Source organism: Stegostoma tigrinum, chromosome 1 (assembly GCF_030684315.1).
Source record: "Stegostoma tigrinum isolate sSteTig4 chromosome 1, sSteTig4.hap1, whole genome shotgun sequence".
Classification (NCBI taxonomy): domain Eukaryota; kingdom Metazoa; phylum Chordata; class Chondrichthyes; order Orectolobiformes; family Stegostomatidae; genus Stegostoma; species Stegostoma tigrinum.
In genome coordinates, this window is record NC_081354.1 from 140,835,851 (window position 1) to 140,854,924 (window position 19,074).

The 19,074-nt window shown below is 40.8% G+C and overlaps 1 protein-coding gene across 2 annotated transcripts in view; it reads right to left on the reverse strand.

The window, feature by feature from the left end:
• Positions 1 to 19,074, reverse strand: part of mtmr12 (myotubularin related protein 12) — a 79,080-nt gene that overhangs the window by 11,668 nt on the left and 48,338 nt on the right. For both annotated transcript variants that reach the window (XM_048531256.2, XM_048531246.2), the window contains exons 9-14: positions 18,348 to 18,454; positions 14,669 to 14,799; positions 14,094 to 14,172; positions 12,201 to 12,271; positions 11,759 to 11,928; positions 7,100 to 7,270 (exon numbers count right to left, since the gene is read on the reverse strand). In XM_048531256.2, the coding sequence (XP_048387213.2) occupies positions 7,100 to 7,270; positions 11,759 to 11,928; positions 12,201 to 12,271; positions 14,094 to 14,172; positions 14,669 to 14,799; positions 18,348 to 18,454 (729 nt within the window). The remainder of the gene's footprint in view (positions 1 to 7,099; positions 7,271 to 11,758; positions 11,929 to 12,200; positions 12,272 to 14,093; positions 14,173 to 14,668; positions 14,800 to 18,347; positions 18,455 to 19,074) is intronic.

The following is a 19,074-nucleotide window of genomic DNA, read 5'->3' on the forward strand; positions in this document are numbered from 1 at the left end:
AGCATCTTCAACACAAGCATTATTTGTACGAGGAAAGCAATTAAGTCCTTTCAGAACATTACTTCTTTCTGATGCTCTGCAGCACATAGTAAAATTACAGCAAAATACTGCTTCAATAAATACAATGCCCAAATTCAAAAAATGTTTAAATATATTCCAATAATACAAAAATTAAATTGTAATGTGATTTTGTTTATTACAGTACCCCTTATTGAAATCATTCATGAAAAAGACATGGAAGTTCATAACTGTATTGTGGATTGGGGGGATGATACTGTCTTTTTTTTTTTAAAATGTTGGGTATTTTATTTCAGGAAATTTTACAGCACTAAAAGGAGGCGATCTGCTTCTGAATAGCTCTCCATTTCCAGCATGCTGCCATAACCACTTCTCTTGGCTTTCAACATAGCAGAGAGACCATTTTCTCCACAGTAACCTAATCTACACCTTGGCAAAGGCAAACATTATCCCCTCTTCCTACAGCATTTTTCCAAACAAGCAAAGGAGATACCCTAACTACTAGTTATCTCCTCCAATACAACTGTACAAAAACCTAAATATTTCTTTCATTTTCTGTTCATTGATCATAGTAAATTCTGTATTGCCAAATTTTAAACACAGATTGGCTGACCACTTTGTGGAGTACCTTCACTCAATGGACAAGTATGATTCTTAGCTATTAGTCATCCATCATTTTAATTCTCTGGTCAACCATCATTCTGATCCATGCATCTACAAATATGAAATTCTTGCAGAAGTACACCAATGAAGGCTGCTCTGCCATTCAATAAGATCAATAAGCTGACCTGTTTGTGTTTTGAACTTCACATTCCTAACTACCCCAATAACCTTCTGTTCTCTTTGTAAACTGGAATCTATCCACTTCCACCACTCTTTCTGGGAACAGTTCCAAAGTGTGAATAAAATTCTGAAAAATTCTCAGTTTTGAAAGGGCTGCCTGTAAACTTAAAACAACACCCCTAGTGTGACCCACAAGAGGAAACATCCATTCCACATTTATCTTGTCAAGGCTGCTCAGGATATTCTATTCTTCACTCAATCAAGTCACGAATCACAAACTCCAGCTGAAACAAGCCGAGTATTCAACACATCCTAAGACAGCTCACTCCTTCCAGATATCAAATCTTGTAGCCTCCACTGAACCGCCTCTAATGCATTTACATCCCTGCTTAAATTTAGAGATGAAACTGCACACAACATTCGAGATCTGGTCTCACCAACACCCTGTCTAACTGAAGCTTCACATCGTTATTGCTATTTCAATCTTTGCCACAAAAGGATAGTATTCCATTCAGAACAAACACAAAGTTGGTGGAAAAGCTCAGCAGGTCTGGCAGCATCTGCAAAGGAAAGAATACAGTAAAAGTTCTGAGTTCTGAGGGTCACTGGACCCGAAACATTCACTGTTTTCTCCTTCACAGATGCTGCCAGAACTGCTGACTTTTACAACAGCTTTGTTTTTGTTCCTGATTCACAACATCCGCAGTTCTTTGGGTTTTTATTTCGTATTCCATTAGCCTTGATTACATGCTCTACCCACTTATCTTTGGTGACTCCTACACTAAATATCTCCGCACCTCAGAATTCTGTAGTCATTCTTTGCTTAAATCATATTTTGCTTTTGCACTCTTCCTGCCAAAGTGAACAACTTCACATTTTCTCATACTGTACTCCATATGCCCAATTTTTGCCCACTCATTCAACTCATCAGCAAGACTGGCATCATCTGTGGAGAGAAAACACTTCACATTTTGATGCAGCGACTCTTCTCCAGAACCTTGTGCCCTTTTGTTTTAGGTTCGGTGTCTGCAGTTAATCATCAACTTTGTTGGTATTTCTGTAGGCATAGTGATTTCTCAAACACAGTTTTGAGGCCTGGCTTTAGAATTAGTGGATTTTTAATGCACCACTAATGATTTTTTGTTTACTTTAGATCAGTTTGCAACCTGCAAGGCAAATAATGCAGCCTCAAGTCTTGAGGGGATATTGGGCTCTCTCTCAAGCTGGAGAGAAACACCCATACCTAAACAGGAAGTTGTTTTTAAAATTGTGGTTGAATTTTGGGCAATTCTATGAAGTCATTAAATGAAAGTGGCAGTGTTGACCAGTGCTCATGTGCAGGGAAGGACATAAGGTATTATGTTACCTCATACTGAAGGGATAGTAACAGTCCAAGACCAGAGGCTTTAGGATAAAACCCTGAAGATTAAAGCACAATATATTTAAGCTCAATATAGAAGCTAGTTGCAGTTTCAGTCTATACGTCAAGTCACTTAAACCTACCCGACATTGTTAGAGACACAGACTTGATTGTGAGTATTATACATGTGGCGTTTCTGGAAACTGTGCAAGGTGTATGTTTGGGGACTGTACAAAAAGCTGAGGTGGGGGTGGTCGTTTCGTCCTACATAAAACAAGTATTTAGGGATTCATGACATTAGACTTTTGTCGTGTTTAAGAAATATTTCAACATGTATTATCAGTATATAGTTTCATAGATAGGAGCAAGGGGATGGGGTCAGGAGTAAAATATTTGTTCACGTCATCTAACATTTCTTTATTATCTATTATTAGTTCCCCATTCAGACTGTCTAGGAGCAATTTCTGTAGTTACTCTTTTCTAAAAATAGCACTTGCAGAAATGCTGCCATCCATTTTTACACTTCTAGGTTGTTTCCAGGAGCAGAGTAAGAGGACGGAGCACCTGGAGTAACTGAACTTAACTGGAAAAGTGACATCACCGGAGAGCTGTGGCCCGATTTGGCTGGTAGCCAATCTGCCCTAAATTTAAAGAACAGTCCAGAACCAAGAACGCGATTACCCAACCAAGAACGCGATTACCCAACCAAGAACTGGCTGGACAGGTGATGCGTTGTAGCTGTATGATATTGGAGCTGGCAGATCCTACCGCAAACTGCAATGACCACATGTGCAGCAAGTGCTGGAGGATCTTGGGCTCAGAACTGATGAGCTGGAGTCAGAGCTTTGGACACTGTGGTACATCAGGGAGGAGAAGTACCCGGACACACTGATCCAAGAGGCAGTTATACCTCTTGGTAGGTTAAGTACTTCAAATTCAGTCAGTCAATGATCAGGAACAGCAGGATGTGATTGTAAGTGAGGCAGGTGGGGGAATCCTGATGTCCGGAACAGAAGAGCCTCAGCTTTTGACTTCATCCAGCAGGTATGAAGTAATTGCTCCTGTGGAGGATGAGGAAGGGCTGTAAGGAGGATGCGCCAACTGACCATTGCTCCATGGTACAGTGGGCCATTCAAGAGGTGGAGCAATGGTATTGTGGTTGTTGGGGACACTATAATTAGGGGGATTGGTAGTAACCTTTGCAAGCAGGATTGAGAGTCCCGTATGGTGTGTTGCCTACCCGCAGTCAGGGTGAGAGGCATCTCTGACTGCCTTGAAAGGATATTGGAACAGGAGAAGGACAATCCGGTTGTTCTAGTCCATGTTAGGACAAACAACTTAGGCAAGGCTAGGACGGAGGACCTGTTGGCACTAGGAATGAAATTAAGGAACAGGCCCTCAATGGTTAGTCTCCTGATGACAACCCAAGCCGCTTGCAAACTGGCACAGGGATAAGAAAATTAGGGATGTGGCTAAAGGAGTGGTGTAGGAAAGAGGGGTTCCACTTCATTGGCATTAGCTTTGGAACAGGAGGGATGGCTCAGGTGGTTCAGGTGGAGACTGTCCCAATCTGGAACCAGTGTTCTAGCAAAAAGGATAAATAAGGTGGTCACAAGGACCTTAAAGTAGTGAAATGGGCTTTAAGGGAAGGGGAAAATGACAGGAAATATAGTTGTAAATCGAAAAGGAAACAATAGGTTAACATTTATACAGGAGGGTTTAACTATGAAGGAAGATAAGAGGAAGGAAAGCTCAGGAGATATTAATGGAGATGTTAGAATTCAGAAAGATATATATTTAAAAAAAGCATAAAGGCACTTTACCTAAATGCTCGTAGCATTTGAAACAAGGTAGATGAGTCAAAAGTCGCACAAATAATCATGGATGCGAATGATTTATCAGCCATTATGAAGACACGGTTGCAAGATGGTCATGACTGGGAATTAAACATCCAGAGGTGTCAGACTATTTGGAAGGACAGACAGGAAAGTAAGGGAGGTGGTGTTGGTCTGATATTGAAGTACAATAAGGGTGGTAGTGAGAGATAACAGAGATTCTATGGAGAATAAGGTTGAATCCATTTGGGTGGAAATTAGAATTTCTAGGAGGAAAAAGTCACTGATAGGCATCGTCTATAAGCCACAAAACAATATTACAGTGGGATGGGCAATAAACAAAGTAGTAACTAATGCATGTAAAAATGGTACAACAATTATCATGGGGGATTTTAACCTACACGCCAATTGATCAAACCAGGTCAGTCAAGGCAGCTTTGAGGAGTTCATTGAATGGATCTGCAGTAGCTTTCTTGAACAGTATATAATGGAACTGATGAAGGAGAAGCTATCCTAGATCTGGTCCTGTGTAATGAGACTGGGATAATTAATGATCTCGTAGTTAGGGATCCTCTTGGAAGGAGCGATCAGTATGGCTGAATGTAGAACACAGACGGAAAGGGAGAAGAAAATCCAATACCAGAATGGTGTGCTTACATAAAGGAGACTACAATAAGATGAAGGAGGAGTTGGCTAAAGTAGACTGGAAGCCTAGACTATGGCGAGACAGTTGGGGAACAGTGGTGGATTTCCAAAGCAATTTTGCTAAGTATTCAGCCAATGTATATACCAGTGAAAAGGAAGGACTGTAGGAAACAGGGTAACTAGCCAGGGATGTCTAAGGAAATAAGGCAGGCCATTAAATTGATAGATGAATCATACAAAGTGGGAAACCTTTAAAGGTCACCAGAAAGCCACAAAAATAAAAGGCTTTAAAGAAAAGTAAGATGCATTATGAGACTAAACTAGCTCAGAATATAAAGACAGATAGCAACAGTTTCTATAAATACATAAAATAAAAAGTGGCAAAGTTAAACACTGGCTCTTTAGAGGTTGAGAAGGGGAATTTAATGGCTGGAAACGAGGAAACAGCTGAGGCATTGAACAGATATCATGTGTCGGTCTTCACAGTGGCACACATGAATAACTTGCCAGTAATTGATAACAAAGAGGCTCAGGTAGTTGAGGACCTGGACTTGATCATTATCACGAAGCAAAGAGTGTTGGGGAAAACTAATGGAGCTAAAAGGTAGACAAGTCTCCTGGCCCTGACTGAATGCATCCCATCGTACTAAAAGAGATGGCCGGAGTAACAGCAAATGCATTTGTGGTAATTTTCCAAAAACTCACTGGACTCTGGGGTCGTTTGAGCAGATTGGAAAAAAGCTGATGTGGCACCACCTCAAAAAAAAAGAGGGAACAAAAGATGAGGAATTATAGGCTGGTGACCTTAGATTCAAGAATTTTCCCCACTACAGAAGTTATCAGCAAGGAAGAAGTAGTGAGACATCCAGATAGAAATTGCCCCATTGGACAGATGCAGCATGTGTTCATGAAAGAAAGACAGATCATGCTTGACTAATTTTCTGAAGATATTACAAGTGCAGTGGGCAACAGAGACCCAGGAGATGTGGTGTATCTGCATTTCCAAAAGGCACTGCACAAAAGGCTGCTGCATAAGGTAAAGGTGCATGGCATTACAGGCAATGTATTGGCATGGATCGAGGTTTGGTTACCTAACAGGAAGAAAGCAGTGGGGATAGAGGAGTATTTTTCTGGTTGGTGAATGGTGACTAATGATGTGCCTCAGGGATAAGTGCTGGGACCACAATTATTTACAATTTACATACATAATTTGGAGTTGGCAACCACATATAGTATGTCAAAGTTTGTACAAGACACTAGGATGAGTGGTAGAGCAAAATGTGCAGAGCACTGAAAAAGTTTGCAGAGGGATACAGATAGTTTGAGTGAACAAAGGTCTGGCATTTGGAATTCAAATGTTGATAATTGTGGAGTCATCCATTTTGGTTGGAAAAACTGTAACACGGACAATTACTTCAATGGTAAAAAAACTGCAGCATGCTGTTGTGCAGAGGGACTGAGGTGTCCTTATGCATGAATTGCAAAAGGTTGGTTTGCAGGTTCAACAGGTAATTAAGGAGGCAAATGGAATCTTGTCCTTTATTGCTGGAGGGATTGAGTTTAAAAGCAGGGAGGCTTTGTTGCAGCTGCGTAGGGTGCTGGTAAGGCCATACCTGGAATACTGCATGCAGTTTTGGTCTCCTTACTTGAAGGATGTACTGGCACTGGAGGGAATGCAGGGGAGATTCACCAGGTTGATTCCAGAGCTAAGAGAGGTCTCTTATGAGAAAAAGCCGAATAGACTGGGATTATATTCATCGGCACTTAGAAGAATGAGGGATATCTTATAGAAACATAAGATTATGAAATGAAAAGACAACATAGAAGCAGGAGGCTGTTTCCACTGGCAGGTGAGGGCTTGCCTCAAAATTAGTGTATGAGATCTTAGAGTCCAAACCTCCATGATATTCAAGACCCACAACAATCAGATTTGTTCTTAACTGCCCTCTGAAATGGCATAGCAAGCCACTTAATTGCAAGGCAATTATGAACAGGCAATATATACTGGCTTTGCCAGTGATAGCCATCTCCAACGAAAGAATAAGGTTGGTGAGAAAGAATCCTTTGTTTGCTCCACTTGTTTATGCTTACTGTGCCTCATCTCTGACCTCTTCCCAACTCAGATAAAAAGATCATCAACCTGAAACATAACTTGGTATTTTCTGCTTGATCAGCCAAACATCTTCAGAACTTTTTTGCTTTATTTTTGATTTCTGGCACCTGCATTATTTTGCTTTCATTAGAAAAAAAATTGATATCGCCCTAGCGTGTTACATTTTAAGTTCAAAGTTCCTTTTCGCAGCATATTAGGCTCAGAGCAGACCTCCATTTTATGTACACTTTAGAAATGCATCTTACTAGTTTGAGAACAAAGGAGGAGGTTCAGACACACAAATTCTGGCAATTCAAATGCTAACTAATAATGAGTTTAATGGTATTTTATAACAAGAACACCTACCATTTGGTTATCATCCCTTTGACACGGTGAATTGAACAGGAAGGTGCTAAAGATAGGGATGTACATGCTGTCTGATAATATAGTCAGGTAGGTCTCTGTAAACTCAAAGGCTGGTGGATGCTGCTGAAGTAGCTGCCACACACATTCCAAGAACAGAAGAAATACTGGCACCTCCAATGTAAAAGGAAAAGAAGCAAAAAAAATTACATTACTTTTGTCAAATCACGCACTATTTTTCAAATGATTAAAATAAGGCAATGACTATTTTAATTATTAACTCTGTAGATAGGACAAATGGCCTCTCAATTCAACTTTTCCATTAAGTCTGCTCACGATTTACATGCAAAAGGTTCTGAGCTGGCAATGCACATTCTAGTCCTGTCTGTTTTTTTTTGAAAACATGTCTTCTTTCCTATACAACAATGTATTGGTACCACTTCCTGATCTCATTCCTAACTGCAAAACTCTGCTTCTTGAATTCCATATCACCAATTCAGAATGGATTTCAGGAAGAGACCATTCAGCCCACTGAGTCTGCACTGACTCTCCAAATAGCATCCCACCCAGACCCCAACCCCATCCTATTCCCATTACCCTGCATTTGCTATGACTAATCCACATAGCTCTCAACTCCAACAGCCCAATTCTACTCCAGCATCTTATGGTGTTCCAGGCCAGACCATCTTTAGCTGCTTTATCAATGACCTTTGCTCAATCATAAGGTCAGAAGCAGACATGGCTGCTGATGATCTTGCAATGTTCATCATAATTCACAACTCCACAGATACCATGTTCAAATGCAACAAGATCTGGGCAATATCCAGACTTGGGCTGACAAGTGGACATTCATGCCACACAAATATGAAGTAACAACCATCTCCAGTAAGAGACAAAACTAACCACTGAACTTTGACAATCAGTGGTATTGTCATCACTGAATCCCCCACTAATAATATCCTGGAAGGCTGCCATTGACCAGAAACTTAACTGGGGCAACCATATATATATATATACTGTGGTTACAAGAACAAATCAGAGGCCAGAAATCTTGCAGTAAATAACACCCTCTGACTCTGAAAACCCTGTCCAGCATCTACAAGGAACAGATCAGCAGTGTAATGGCATACTCTCACTTTCCAGGATTACTGCAGCTCCAATGGCACTCAAGAAGCCTGACACCATCAGGACAGAGCAGCCTGCTTGATTGGCAACATATCTACAACATTCACTCCCTCCACAATCGCTGCTCATTTCCATCTACAAAGATGCACTGCAGTAATGCACCAAGTCTCCTTTGATAGCACCTCCCAAGCCCATTACTACTACCATCTAGAAGGACAAGGGCAGCAGACACAAACACTGACCTGCAAGTTCACTTCCTGACCTGACAACAGATCGCCATCCTCCAGTTTTACTCGTCAAAGTCCTGAAACACCCTCCCAAATGGCACTGTAGGTGATATTCGAGGCAGCAGCTGACCACCACCACGTTCTTCAGAAGAAGTGGGGAAGGGCAGTAAATATGGACTTCAGCAAGGCATTTGATAAGGTTCCCCATGGCAGGCTCATTCAAAGTCAGGAGGGATGGGATACAGGGTGATTTGGCTGTCGGGATTCAGAATTGGTTGGCTGACAGGAGGCAGAGAGTGGTTGTAGATGGTAAGTATTCTGCCTGGAGGTCAGTGCTGAGTGATGTCCCGCAGGGCTCTGTTCTTGGGCCTCTCTCTGCTCTTGGTAGATTTTATAAATGACTTGGATGAGGAGGTTGAGGGGTGGGTTAGTATGTTTGCTGATGACACAAAGGTTGGAGGTGCCGTTGATAGTATCGAGGGCTATTGCAGGCTTCAGCGAGACATTGACAGAATGCAGAGCTGGGCTGAGAAATGGCAGATGGAGTTCAACCTGGATAAATGTTGAGTGATGCATTTTGGAAGGTCGAACTTAAATGCTGAATATACGATTAAAAGCAGGATTCTTGGCAGTGTGGAGGAACAGCGGGATCTTGGTGTTCAAGTGCATAGCTCCCTCAAAGTTGCCACCCAAGTGGATAAGGTTGTTAAGAAAGCATATGGTGTTTTGGCTTTCATTAACAGGGGGAATCGAGTTTAAGAGCCGAGAGGTTATGCTGCAGCTCTACAAAACCCTGGTGAGACCACACTTGGAATATTGTGTCCAGGTCTGGTCGCCCTATTATAGGGAAGATGTGGCGGCTTTGGAGAGGGAGCAAAGGAGGGTTAACAGGATGCTGCCTGGACTGGAGAACTTGTCTTACGAGGAGAGGTTGACTGAGCTCAGACTTTCCCCTCTGGAGAGAAGGGGAAAGAGACGTGACCTGATTGTGGTGTACAAGGTAATGAGAGGCACAGATAGAGTCAATAGCCAGAGACTTTTCCCCAGGACAGGATTGACTGCCACGAGGGGTCATAGTTTTAAGGTGTTAGGAGGAAGGTATAGAGGAGACGTCAGAGGGAGGTTCTTCACCCAGAGAGTTGTGAGCGCATGGAATAGTTTGCCAGTGGTAGTCGTGGAAGCAGAGTCATTAGTGACATTTAAGCAACTGCTGGACATGCACATGGACAGCAGTGAATTGAAGGGAATGTAGGTTAGGTTATTTTATTTTTGGATTAGGATTAATCCACGGCACAACATCTTGGGCCAAAGGGCTTGTACTGTACTGTAATTTTCTATGTTCTAAATACTAGTGCAGCAATGCTCACATTCCATTCATGAATAACAAAGGTTATCTCGATTACACATCAATCTGCTCTCCAATTCCCTGTAATCCCAAATCCCATGCAAACAAAGCAGTCGTATTTGTCCTTTCATCCTCTATCTTCTCACCACTGGAGCATCAAATACTTCTCCTGGATACAACAACTAAGCTTCATCCAACTTCGTGTATATGCCTTCAAGGCATCTTTGAGCACTGTATTGACAGAATGCAGACTAATGATTTTTGCTTAACAGTTCTGCTCAGTCCACAACTGTATCTCTGCTTTTGGTTCCCTGCCACTTGAGTCTCCATTAAACTTCTACCTATCTGACCTTAATGTAAACTCAAAGTACATCTCCTCTTACTCATAAGCATGCCATGGCATGGCATTCTAACTAGGACTTAATCTCTACTAAACACACTTGATTTCTACAAGTGCTGCTAACTGAAGGATAGCCACATTACTTGCACTCCCAGGCATTGATGTGAGCTGGTTCTTTGCATGGGATTTCACCTATTGGTACATGGTCAAAGTGACCTACAGCCCTGAGGTCCAACTGCTTTACATCAGCTACACTGCTGGGCCATGGATTAGATTAGATTAGATTAGATTAGATTCCCTACAGTGTGGAAACAGGCCCTTCGGCCCAACAAGTCCACACTGCCCCTTGAAGCATCCCACCCAGAACCATCCCCCTATAACCCACACACCCCTGAACACTACAGACAATTTAGCATGGCCGATCCACCTCGCCTGCGCATCTTTGGACTGTGGGAGGAAACCCACGCAGACATGGGGAGAATGTGCAAACTCCGCAGACAGACACCTGAGGCTGCAATTGAACCTGGGTCCCTGGCGCTGTGAGGCTGCAGTGCTAACCACTGAGCCACTGTGCCACCCCAGGAAAAGAAGGATCCTTTTCCTCTACTGCAGATTTTCCATTACTCCTCTCTTGCAGTTGTTCTGTAACCATTTACACCTCCTTGAGCACATTTGTTTTGTTTCTGTACCGGACTTATCAAATCAATTTGCAATTTAAGCATTCCCACATTCACCCAATGTTCTTTTGTTGATTTTACATATATCATTGTGAATTTATACATGCTTGAAAACTTGCTCAAACTTTTCAGTTGAGTCGAGTCATCAGCCTGAAACACAACTGTTTCTATCTTTAGATACTAACAAACCTAGTGACTGCTTCCAGTAATTTAAAGAAACAAAATATAGAAGCTTATAAAATACAAGGTACGACAGAGTCTTAAAACAAAGCACTCAAAGCAAAAAGATTTCTGTGGAGTCAGTTCTCCATTATGGAAGTAAAAAGTCTCGTTGTTGCCTTAGCTGAAGATTTTGATTCAGGTTAATTCCAGTAATATTGCTTTCTACAGCAAAGCCACTACAAATCTAAACATCAGCAAGTTGCCTACTTCATCGGGCAGTGACTTAATGATACTTTTCCTACTTCTTCCATTATGTCCCAGCCAAGATCATAGGCCTCTTCTATTTGAGAAAAGATGCAAGAATAAGGAACATATTGTAAATCAACCAACTTTTCCTCCAAATAATACAAGATTGGCGCACAACTTCAAAATCAAATGGATGATGTTAGGAGTACCTCAATGTAGGTTTGAGAACGGTCTTCCATTCAACAAGCCACCTCGTTACGTAGAGAAATCAAAAAGTAGTCACACTGACAATAGTTTTAGCACTTTGGTGCACAGAAATTTGATAAACATGACCCAATCTGATAAGCGGAGATATGGTAACATACAATTAAGCCTTTTATTCACATCTTGCCTCAGTCACAAAGCATAACACAGTATACTCAAACAATTTGCATAGAAAAGTGACAAATTCATTACTACCAAATCACTTTGCACAACTGTCCAAATTAAATTTAGCATTGGTGAGAAATTATTTATGTTCCTCAATTATTCCAACCATACCTCTTTATCATTGTTTCGCAGGAGATTACATCGATCCAGAAAGCAATGGCAGCCCATCACCCATTCCTTCTGAATTAAACTTTGGAAACCAGATATTGTTCGAAAATGTGGGTCAATGATCACCTGGACTAGACTAGCTATAAGACAGCACAGATCACAGCAATTTTCTTCTGTGAAAGAGAGAGAGACAAAAAAAAAACACTTAAAATGGGTTTTTCAATATGAAGGAAAAACAATGCTGGCTGGGGAATGAAGAGAGAAATCTAACACCACGCCAGCCCTTGAAAAAAGTTTTTTTATAAATAAGACAGTTAGGGTAAAATAAAGTCAACAAAATTAACATAACTTAAAATCATATCTTTCACATTATATTCTGATCTTAAAATATGGCAGTGTTGCAAGAACTCCAATGTTATGCAAAAATAAACAAACTCTTCCTTACCCATAAGCACCACAGTGGTGTTTTTATGTTCCAAGCATTCAACAATATCCAAGGCTTTCTTCAAACATTGCCTGTGAATGAACACACTACAGATCTAAATATTTTGGATCAACTTGTCAATTTTTATTAAATTACCACAAATAATGTTAAACACATCAACGCCCTCTTCCAGTTATTCTTCAATTCTTTTACCAGCAAGAGACCATGGGTAGGCTAAATGTATGGGCACTGCTTGTGAAAAGGCTCAAACAGAGACAAGTAGTTGGGGCCAATATTGGCTCATGGCCCAACTTCCTACGCAAGTTGCCAGCATTGCTGCAAATCCATGGAGCTCACATATTTGCAGAGTAGGAACTTTGGTCTATGTGCCTAGCCAGCTGTAGCAAACGCAAGTCTGGGATGAAATGGCAACAATTGTTAAGACAGGAAACAGCTACTTTGCATTCACCCTCACCACACCCCTTAATCTTATACACCTTTATCAGCTCTCCCTTCAATCTTCTCTGCTCAAAAATAAAACAACCCGAGCCTATCCAACAGCACTTCATAGTTAAAGTGCTCCATCCCAGACAACATCCTAGTGAGTCACTTCTGCACCCCCTTTGATACAGCTAAATCCATCCCACATGTTGGAGACTAGAATAGTGGCCTAAGCAAAGTCCTACACAGCTCCAACATTTAATCTTCCTATTACATGCTGTGACACAACACATTGCCTTCTTAACTCCTCTATATCTGCCCTGACACATTGAAGGGATTTGTAGACAAGCACCTCACATTTCATCTGCTCCTGAGTTTCCTGGTGTCCTGCCATTCATTGGCGTAACATGTTGGCAAGACAACAGTACACAAGATACTGAATGGTGGGACATTTTTCATTTTTAAGGTTGAGCATTTCATGATTCAACATGCAAGTACATAGTGCTGAAAAATAAAAAAGTGTACAGAAGCCATACAATTTTTCCTTCATTCTTTCATAAAAAGTGCACATTGCTGGCAAGGCCACCGTTTGTTGTCCAACTCTAATTACTCTTAAACAAGTGGCTTGCTAGGTAATTTCTGACAGCAGTAAAGAATCAAATCACATTCATGCTGTGGATCTACAGTGACATGGAGGCTAGACTGGACAAGGGCAGCAGATATCTTTCTTTAAAAGCACATTAGTGAACCAAACAGGGTTTACAATTATTGCTAATTTCACAATCATCAGTGAGATTAGCTTTCTGTTCCAAATTTATGAATTGCATTTAAATGCTCATTTCATGTCATTTGGAATTATTTGAACTGTAACTGAGCATAGAATACCTACAAACTCTTTTTGGATGAGAGCAAAAGAAATTATAAAACAAAATTAAATATAAAATTAAGTTGAACAGCAATTGGACAATCAAATGTTTTGCAAATTGACAGCCACAGCGAAGAATAGCTTCTTCCAGAAAATTAAGCTGTTTAATGCTCCTGCAGTAGACCAGCAAAGGGGAAAAGCAAAGTTTTAACTAGCACAATAAACATGTTACATTGAAAGTATGAAGCAACACAATTTCATTATGATGAATGGTTTAAAAAGTGTGTACAATGATAAATAGGGAAAAAACCCAAAAGGACTGCAGATTCTGTAAATCAGAAATAAAAATAAATTGCTGGAAAAGCACAGCAGATCCGACAGCATCTGTAGAGAGAAAGAGGTAACATTTCAGGTCAAGTGACCCTTCCTCAGAACAACAAAAAAAGGAATACTGGCTTTAATTAGCACCAGATTAATGGAATAATTTTATTACTGCGAGTTATGTATTTCTGCTGGGAACAATTCCACCCAATACGCCAAAGGGTTCACAAGTGTGACTGCACGATGATCATGATTTAACAAGAATATTTCACAAAAGATGCACAAACCTGATAACTTCCAGCCAGTTTGAATTTTCCAAAGCAGACAGCCATTTAATATCAGTCTCCCAGAATTCAGCAGCATTTTCTGGTCAAGAACAATCATAATGAGAATAATGCTGAATATATCTTCATCAATAAACAAATTTAATCAGGCTGGCCCATTGACTTCAGGCCACAAGGTTTGCTTATGTTTTCTAATATGAAATAGGTTTTGTGTATGATGTTGCAACATTTAAGACTTTTGGAAATTAATTCAAATATAGTGTTAGCTTGAAATCAATTTACAGCTTTCATATAAATTAATATCAAGCCTTTATTATTTTTGACTCCGTCCAGTTAAATAGCAAATAATCTACACATCTCTATGCAAAACTCGTACTCCATAACACAAAAGGGCTATAATGCAGAATGGTCTGCATTATCGTAGTTTTAACTTTGTAGAATGTTTGAATGATATCATAATTAAAAATTACTAACAACATATTGAGGTTAAGATTAGACTGCATGCACCTTTAATGACCAAGAAATAACCCTTACTATCCTCCAAAACGTGGTCCCTAATGTACAAAAAGTGAGTTTACCTGTAAGGAACAGCTGCTTAAACCTGCTGTAAGAAGCCTGTATTTCTTGTAGAGTTGGGAGAGTGGCTGAAAGGATCTCAGACCTGACCATGTAATTTATGGGATGAGCTTCTCCAAGAATATGGAGCTGTCTGCAAATTCAAAGTAGAGAGAGTCGAACCATTAGCTTAGTAAAAGCCACACAGGTGAGGGGTAGAGGCAGAACATTTTAAGCTTCCTATACTTCTGACAAATGCTGCGCACAGGCACTGATCATCTCCAGGCATACATCTAAACTGGAGAGATCTACTGAGGCAGACTCCGCGAGAAAATACTTCAGTACTATTATTGATTAGATTTTTAAATAAGAAAAAACAAGAAATAAAAGTGACAAATCAAACAAAGTTGACTTTTTAAAACTCCTAAGTTGTGGCCAGCATTTATTGCCAATCCCTATTTGCTCTCGAAGGTGGTGGTGAGCCATCTTCTTCAACTCCTTCCATCCATTTGGTTTAGATAGACCCACAAAATCATTGTTGAGGTAGTTCCAGGATTCTGACCCAGTGACACCGAAGGAATGGTGATATATTTCCACGTGCGGATCGTGAGCAGCTTGGAGAAGAATTTGCAGGTGGTGCTGTTCCCTTCTACCTGCTGCTCTTGTCCTTTCAGTACCAGGCACCATCCCTCCCAACTGTCAAATAGGTACTTCATTTTGATTACCACCAGGGAGAAACAGAGGCACATATGTACTTCAGAGATCTAGAAAGCCAAGTTTTAAAGATCTTCAAGTGTCTACTACAAATAATAGCTCGAATCAAGCTTGCCAAATTGGGAAAGAACAAAGCTGGTAAACCAGGCTGGAATAACTGCCTCAGTCTAGTAGAGTGACAGAGTAAGAAGTGGTCTTCCACAAAGAGGCGTGTAACAACCTCTGCTGTTCACTGTTGACATTAGCAATTTGATTTTGGAATCAAGAGCACAATTTTCAAAAATGTGCAAAGTGGGGAGGGGAACATAGCCAATATTGAGGAGAACTGCAACAAATTACAAGTGGACATCAACTTCATTTGCTACTTTGGCAAGATGAAGCACAAAATGAAGTGATACATTTTGGTAGCAATGCTAAGTAGGTGCAAGTCTAGGTTGGGTAAAAGGAGCAAAAAGAGTTCCAAGTACAAATACATCTATCACTTAAACTTTCCATCATAGGTTAGCAAACCACAACACAAATAAACCAAGTTGTTTAAAGTTTTGGCAAAGATGTGTAGCTCGGGTTGTGGGTGAAGTTGCTGACTTGCTCGCTGAGCTGGCTTGTTTTTGTTCAGACATTTTATCACCATGCTAGGTGACATCATTAGTGGAGCCTCTGATGAAGCCATGTTATTTTATTCCGCTTAAAATTTATACTGTCTAGTCCATTATGGTGAGTACTGTCATTTCCCATTATGATCTGCAGGAGTCTATGTATGGGATCCAATTCTATAGGTTTGTTGATTGAAGGATGGGTGGAGAAACATGCCTCTAGAAATTCCCGTGCGTGTCTATGTTTGGCTTGGGCTACTATGGTTACGCTGTTCCAGTTAAACTGACGGCCTTCATTGTTTGAATGTACTAATAATTAGGAGTCCTTAACATCAAGGACTCTACGCTCGGCGACCAAGTCAACAAACCAAGCATCAAATGCTAGGAGGGGTTAGAGGAAGAACAAAGTAATCGAGTCAAAATCCAGACTGATGTACTTTTGGTGAATGCCTGGAGTGTAGTGAATTTTGAGATTACGCCCTTCGAGTACACTAGCAACCAGCCCAACGTCCACAAATGGAGCTGTATCAGGACACCGTTTAAATGAGGCACAACACATTGCAGCAATCTGGAACTGTGTAAAGCAGAACAGAAGCACCTACACGGAGTCTTCAAAAGGAACGGATACACGAAAAGCACAATCCGCCATTACCACTGAGACAGACCATAACAGGAAGACACAACACGGCCAGAATCACTAATCACCCTACCATACATCAAGGACATTTCAGAGATGACAAGATTACTCAGATCTCTGGGTATCAGAGTAGCCCACAAACTGACAAACGTACAGAATCCCATACCCAAAACCAGCAAAACTAGGGTAAGAAAAATACTATCCAAGGACTGAGAAACACCACATAGGCCAAACTAGAAGAAAACTCCTGATAAAAGTACATGAACGCCAACTAGCAACCAAGACTCACGACCGATTCTCACTTGTCTCACTACACACTGACAAAGGAGATGAATTTGACTGGGACAACACTTCCATAGTTGCGCAAGCCAAGCAGAGGCCAGGAAATACCTGGGATTCCAAATGGAATCCCATCAAATGCACTAAATTAGACCCGGTGTCCATACCACTGAGCAACAAAACCAGAAGAAGTGGTACCAAACTCACCAGCAAACTGAGGCATACAAATAACAAGCAGCACAGAACACTGACACTTCAGTGGCACACTGATGATGTTACCTAGCAGGGTGACAAAATGTTTGCAACCAAACCCATTGGCTCGGCGAGCATGTCTACAACTTCATCCACACCCTGAACTACAAATCTTTGAAAACTTTAAAATGTTAAAAAGCCCTATTGCATCAGTGTACTAGAACGTCAGATGACAAGAGATCTGCTCATGCAGATTAGCAAAGTCATCTCAAAAATCAGTGGTGAAATTAATGTCACTGCCTGTAACATGCTCCAAATTTCAATGAACTTATGAATGCGTTTCTAGTTCCTGTATGCCACGTAAAAACAGATATATTTCAGCCAGGTAACATCACCTGTACGGTTGATTACAGAAACACAAGTAGATCTTCTATAGAGAACACTCAGGATAAACAGCAAAAATATTCAACATAAATGACAAGGGCAGTCTAAACAAGAGCCATACAGATCTGTGCATTAGAGACTACCTCTTAGAAAAACACTGCAGCCCAACAAGTCCACGTGGAAGTAAGCAGTGAAATTTCAATAGGTACTTGGAGTATTGACACTAAACTTTCAACATCAAACATCCCCTGAGAAAGGCCAGAGGTTCTGGATGTGAGTTTGCTCACTGAGCTGGAAGGTTAGTTTTCAGACATTTCCTCACCATTCTAGGTAACATCATCAGTGAGCCCCCCGATGAAGAGCTGGTGTTATGTCCCGCTTTCTATTTATCTGTTTAGGTTTCCTTGGGTTGGTGATGAAACCTAAACAGTTAAGTAGAAAGCGGGACATAACACCAGCGCTTCATCGGAGGCTCACTGATGACGTTACCTAGAATGGTGACGAAATGTCTGAAAACTAACCTTCCAGCTCAGCGAGCAAACTCACATCCAAAAACTCAACCTGAGCTACAAATCTTCTCAAAACTCACTAAAGGCCAGAGGTGTCACACATGCAGAAGTACCCTATGCACCCAAGGCAATAATGAACTGTGTACTGAGCTGTGTACATCCATTTTGACCCTGCTTTATATTCTCCAGTCATGACAGTGCATACAGAATGCAACTAAGTATTTACACTTAGACATGTTTGAACAGTGTGGCATTTACCACCGTACAAAATTGACCACACTTGGAAGTACAACGGCAGGAAGAATGTAAAAAATTAATTTACACATTATACAGCAAAACACACCCTTCCAAATGTGAACTCCAAATGTGTATCATTAACAGATTAGTTACTAACCTTTCAATCCAACCCTTCTCCATTTGTGAAGCACTGTCATCAGCTGCTTCAGGGACAGCTGTCATCTTCAGCAATGCACAACCACTGGGATGAGACCAGCACCAAAGCTGCATGTGGACAATTTAGAAACATCATAAAAATGTATTACACTTTTATTTGGTGGTGGTGGTGGGTGGGTAGATAAAACGTACAAATTTAAAACAAGGATGGAGACAGTTGACTTGCAACACATACAACTAAATATCTGTCTGAAGTCCACTTCATTGGGGACTTCTGCAGTTACATGGGATCTTTATTTTAGAAATAGGACCCTTGGCATTTCAAAAACAAAAAGGAAATCAGCCATCACGCGATAAGGCAATAAATTATGGAATTTGAAAGGCGGTCACTAGACTGAAATGTTAACTTTCTTTCACCACAGATATTGTCTGATATGCTAAGAATTTTAAACAATTTCTGTTTGCTTTTGAAGGACGACGGCTTAAGGAGTGAGGATTAGAATGTAGGATTTGGTAGTTAAAGGTACTTCAAACAACAATGGCTAAAAAGGCAGGGCGCAACGCACAAGAGTTTGGTGGAGAGCCCAGGGTGGAATGGATTGTAAGCAGCAAGTTACACGTATGGAGTGGAATCTTCAATCAGCAGTGAACACAGGAACAGAGACACACAGGCCCACACAATCTAATGCATCGTGCCAGTTTAGACCTAGAACCCGAAAACATTTTTG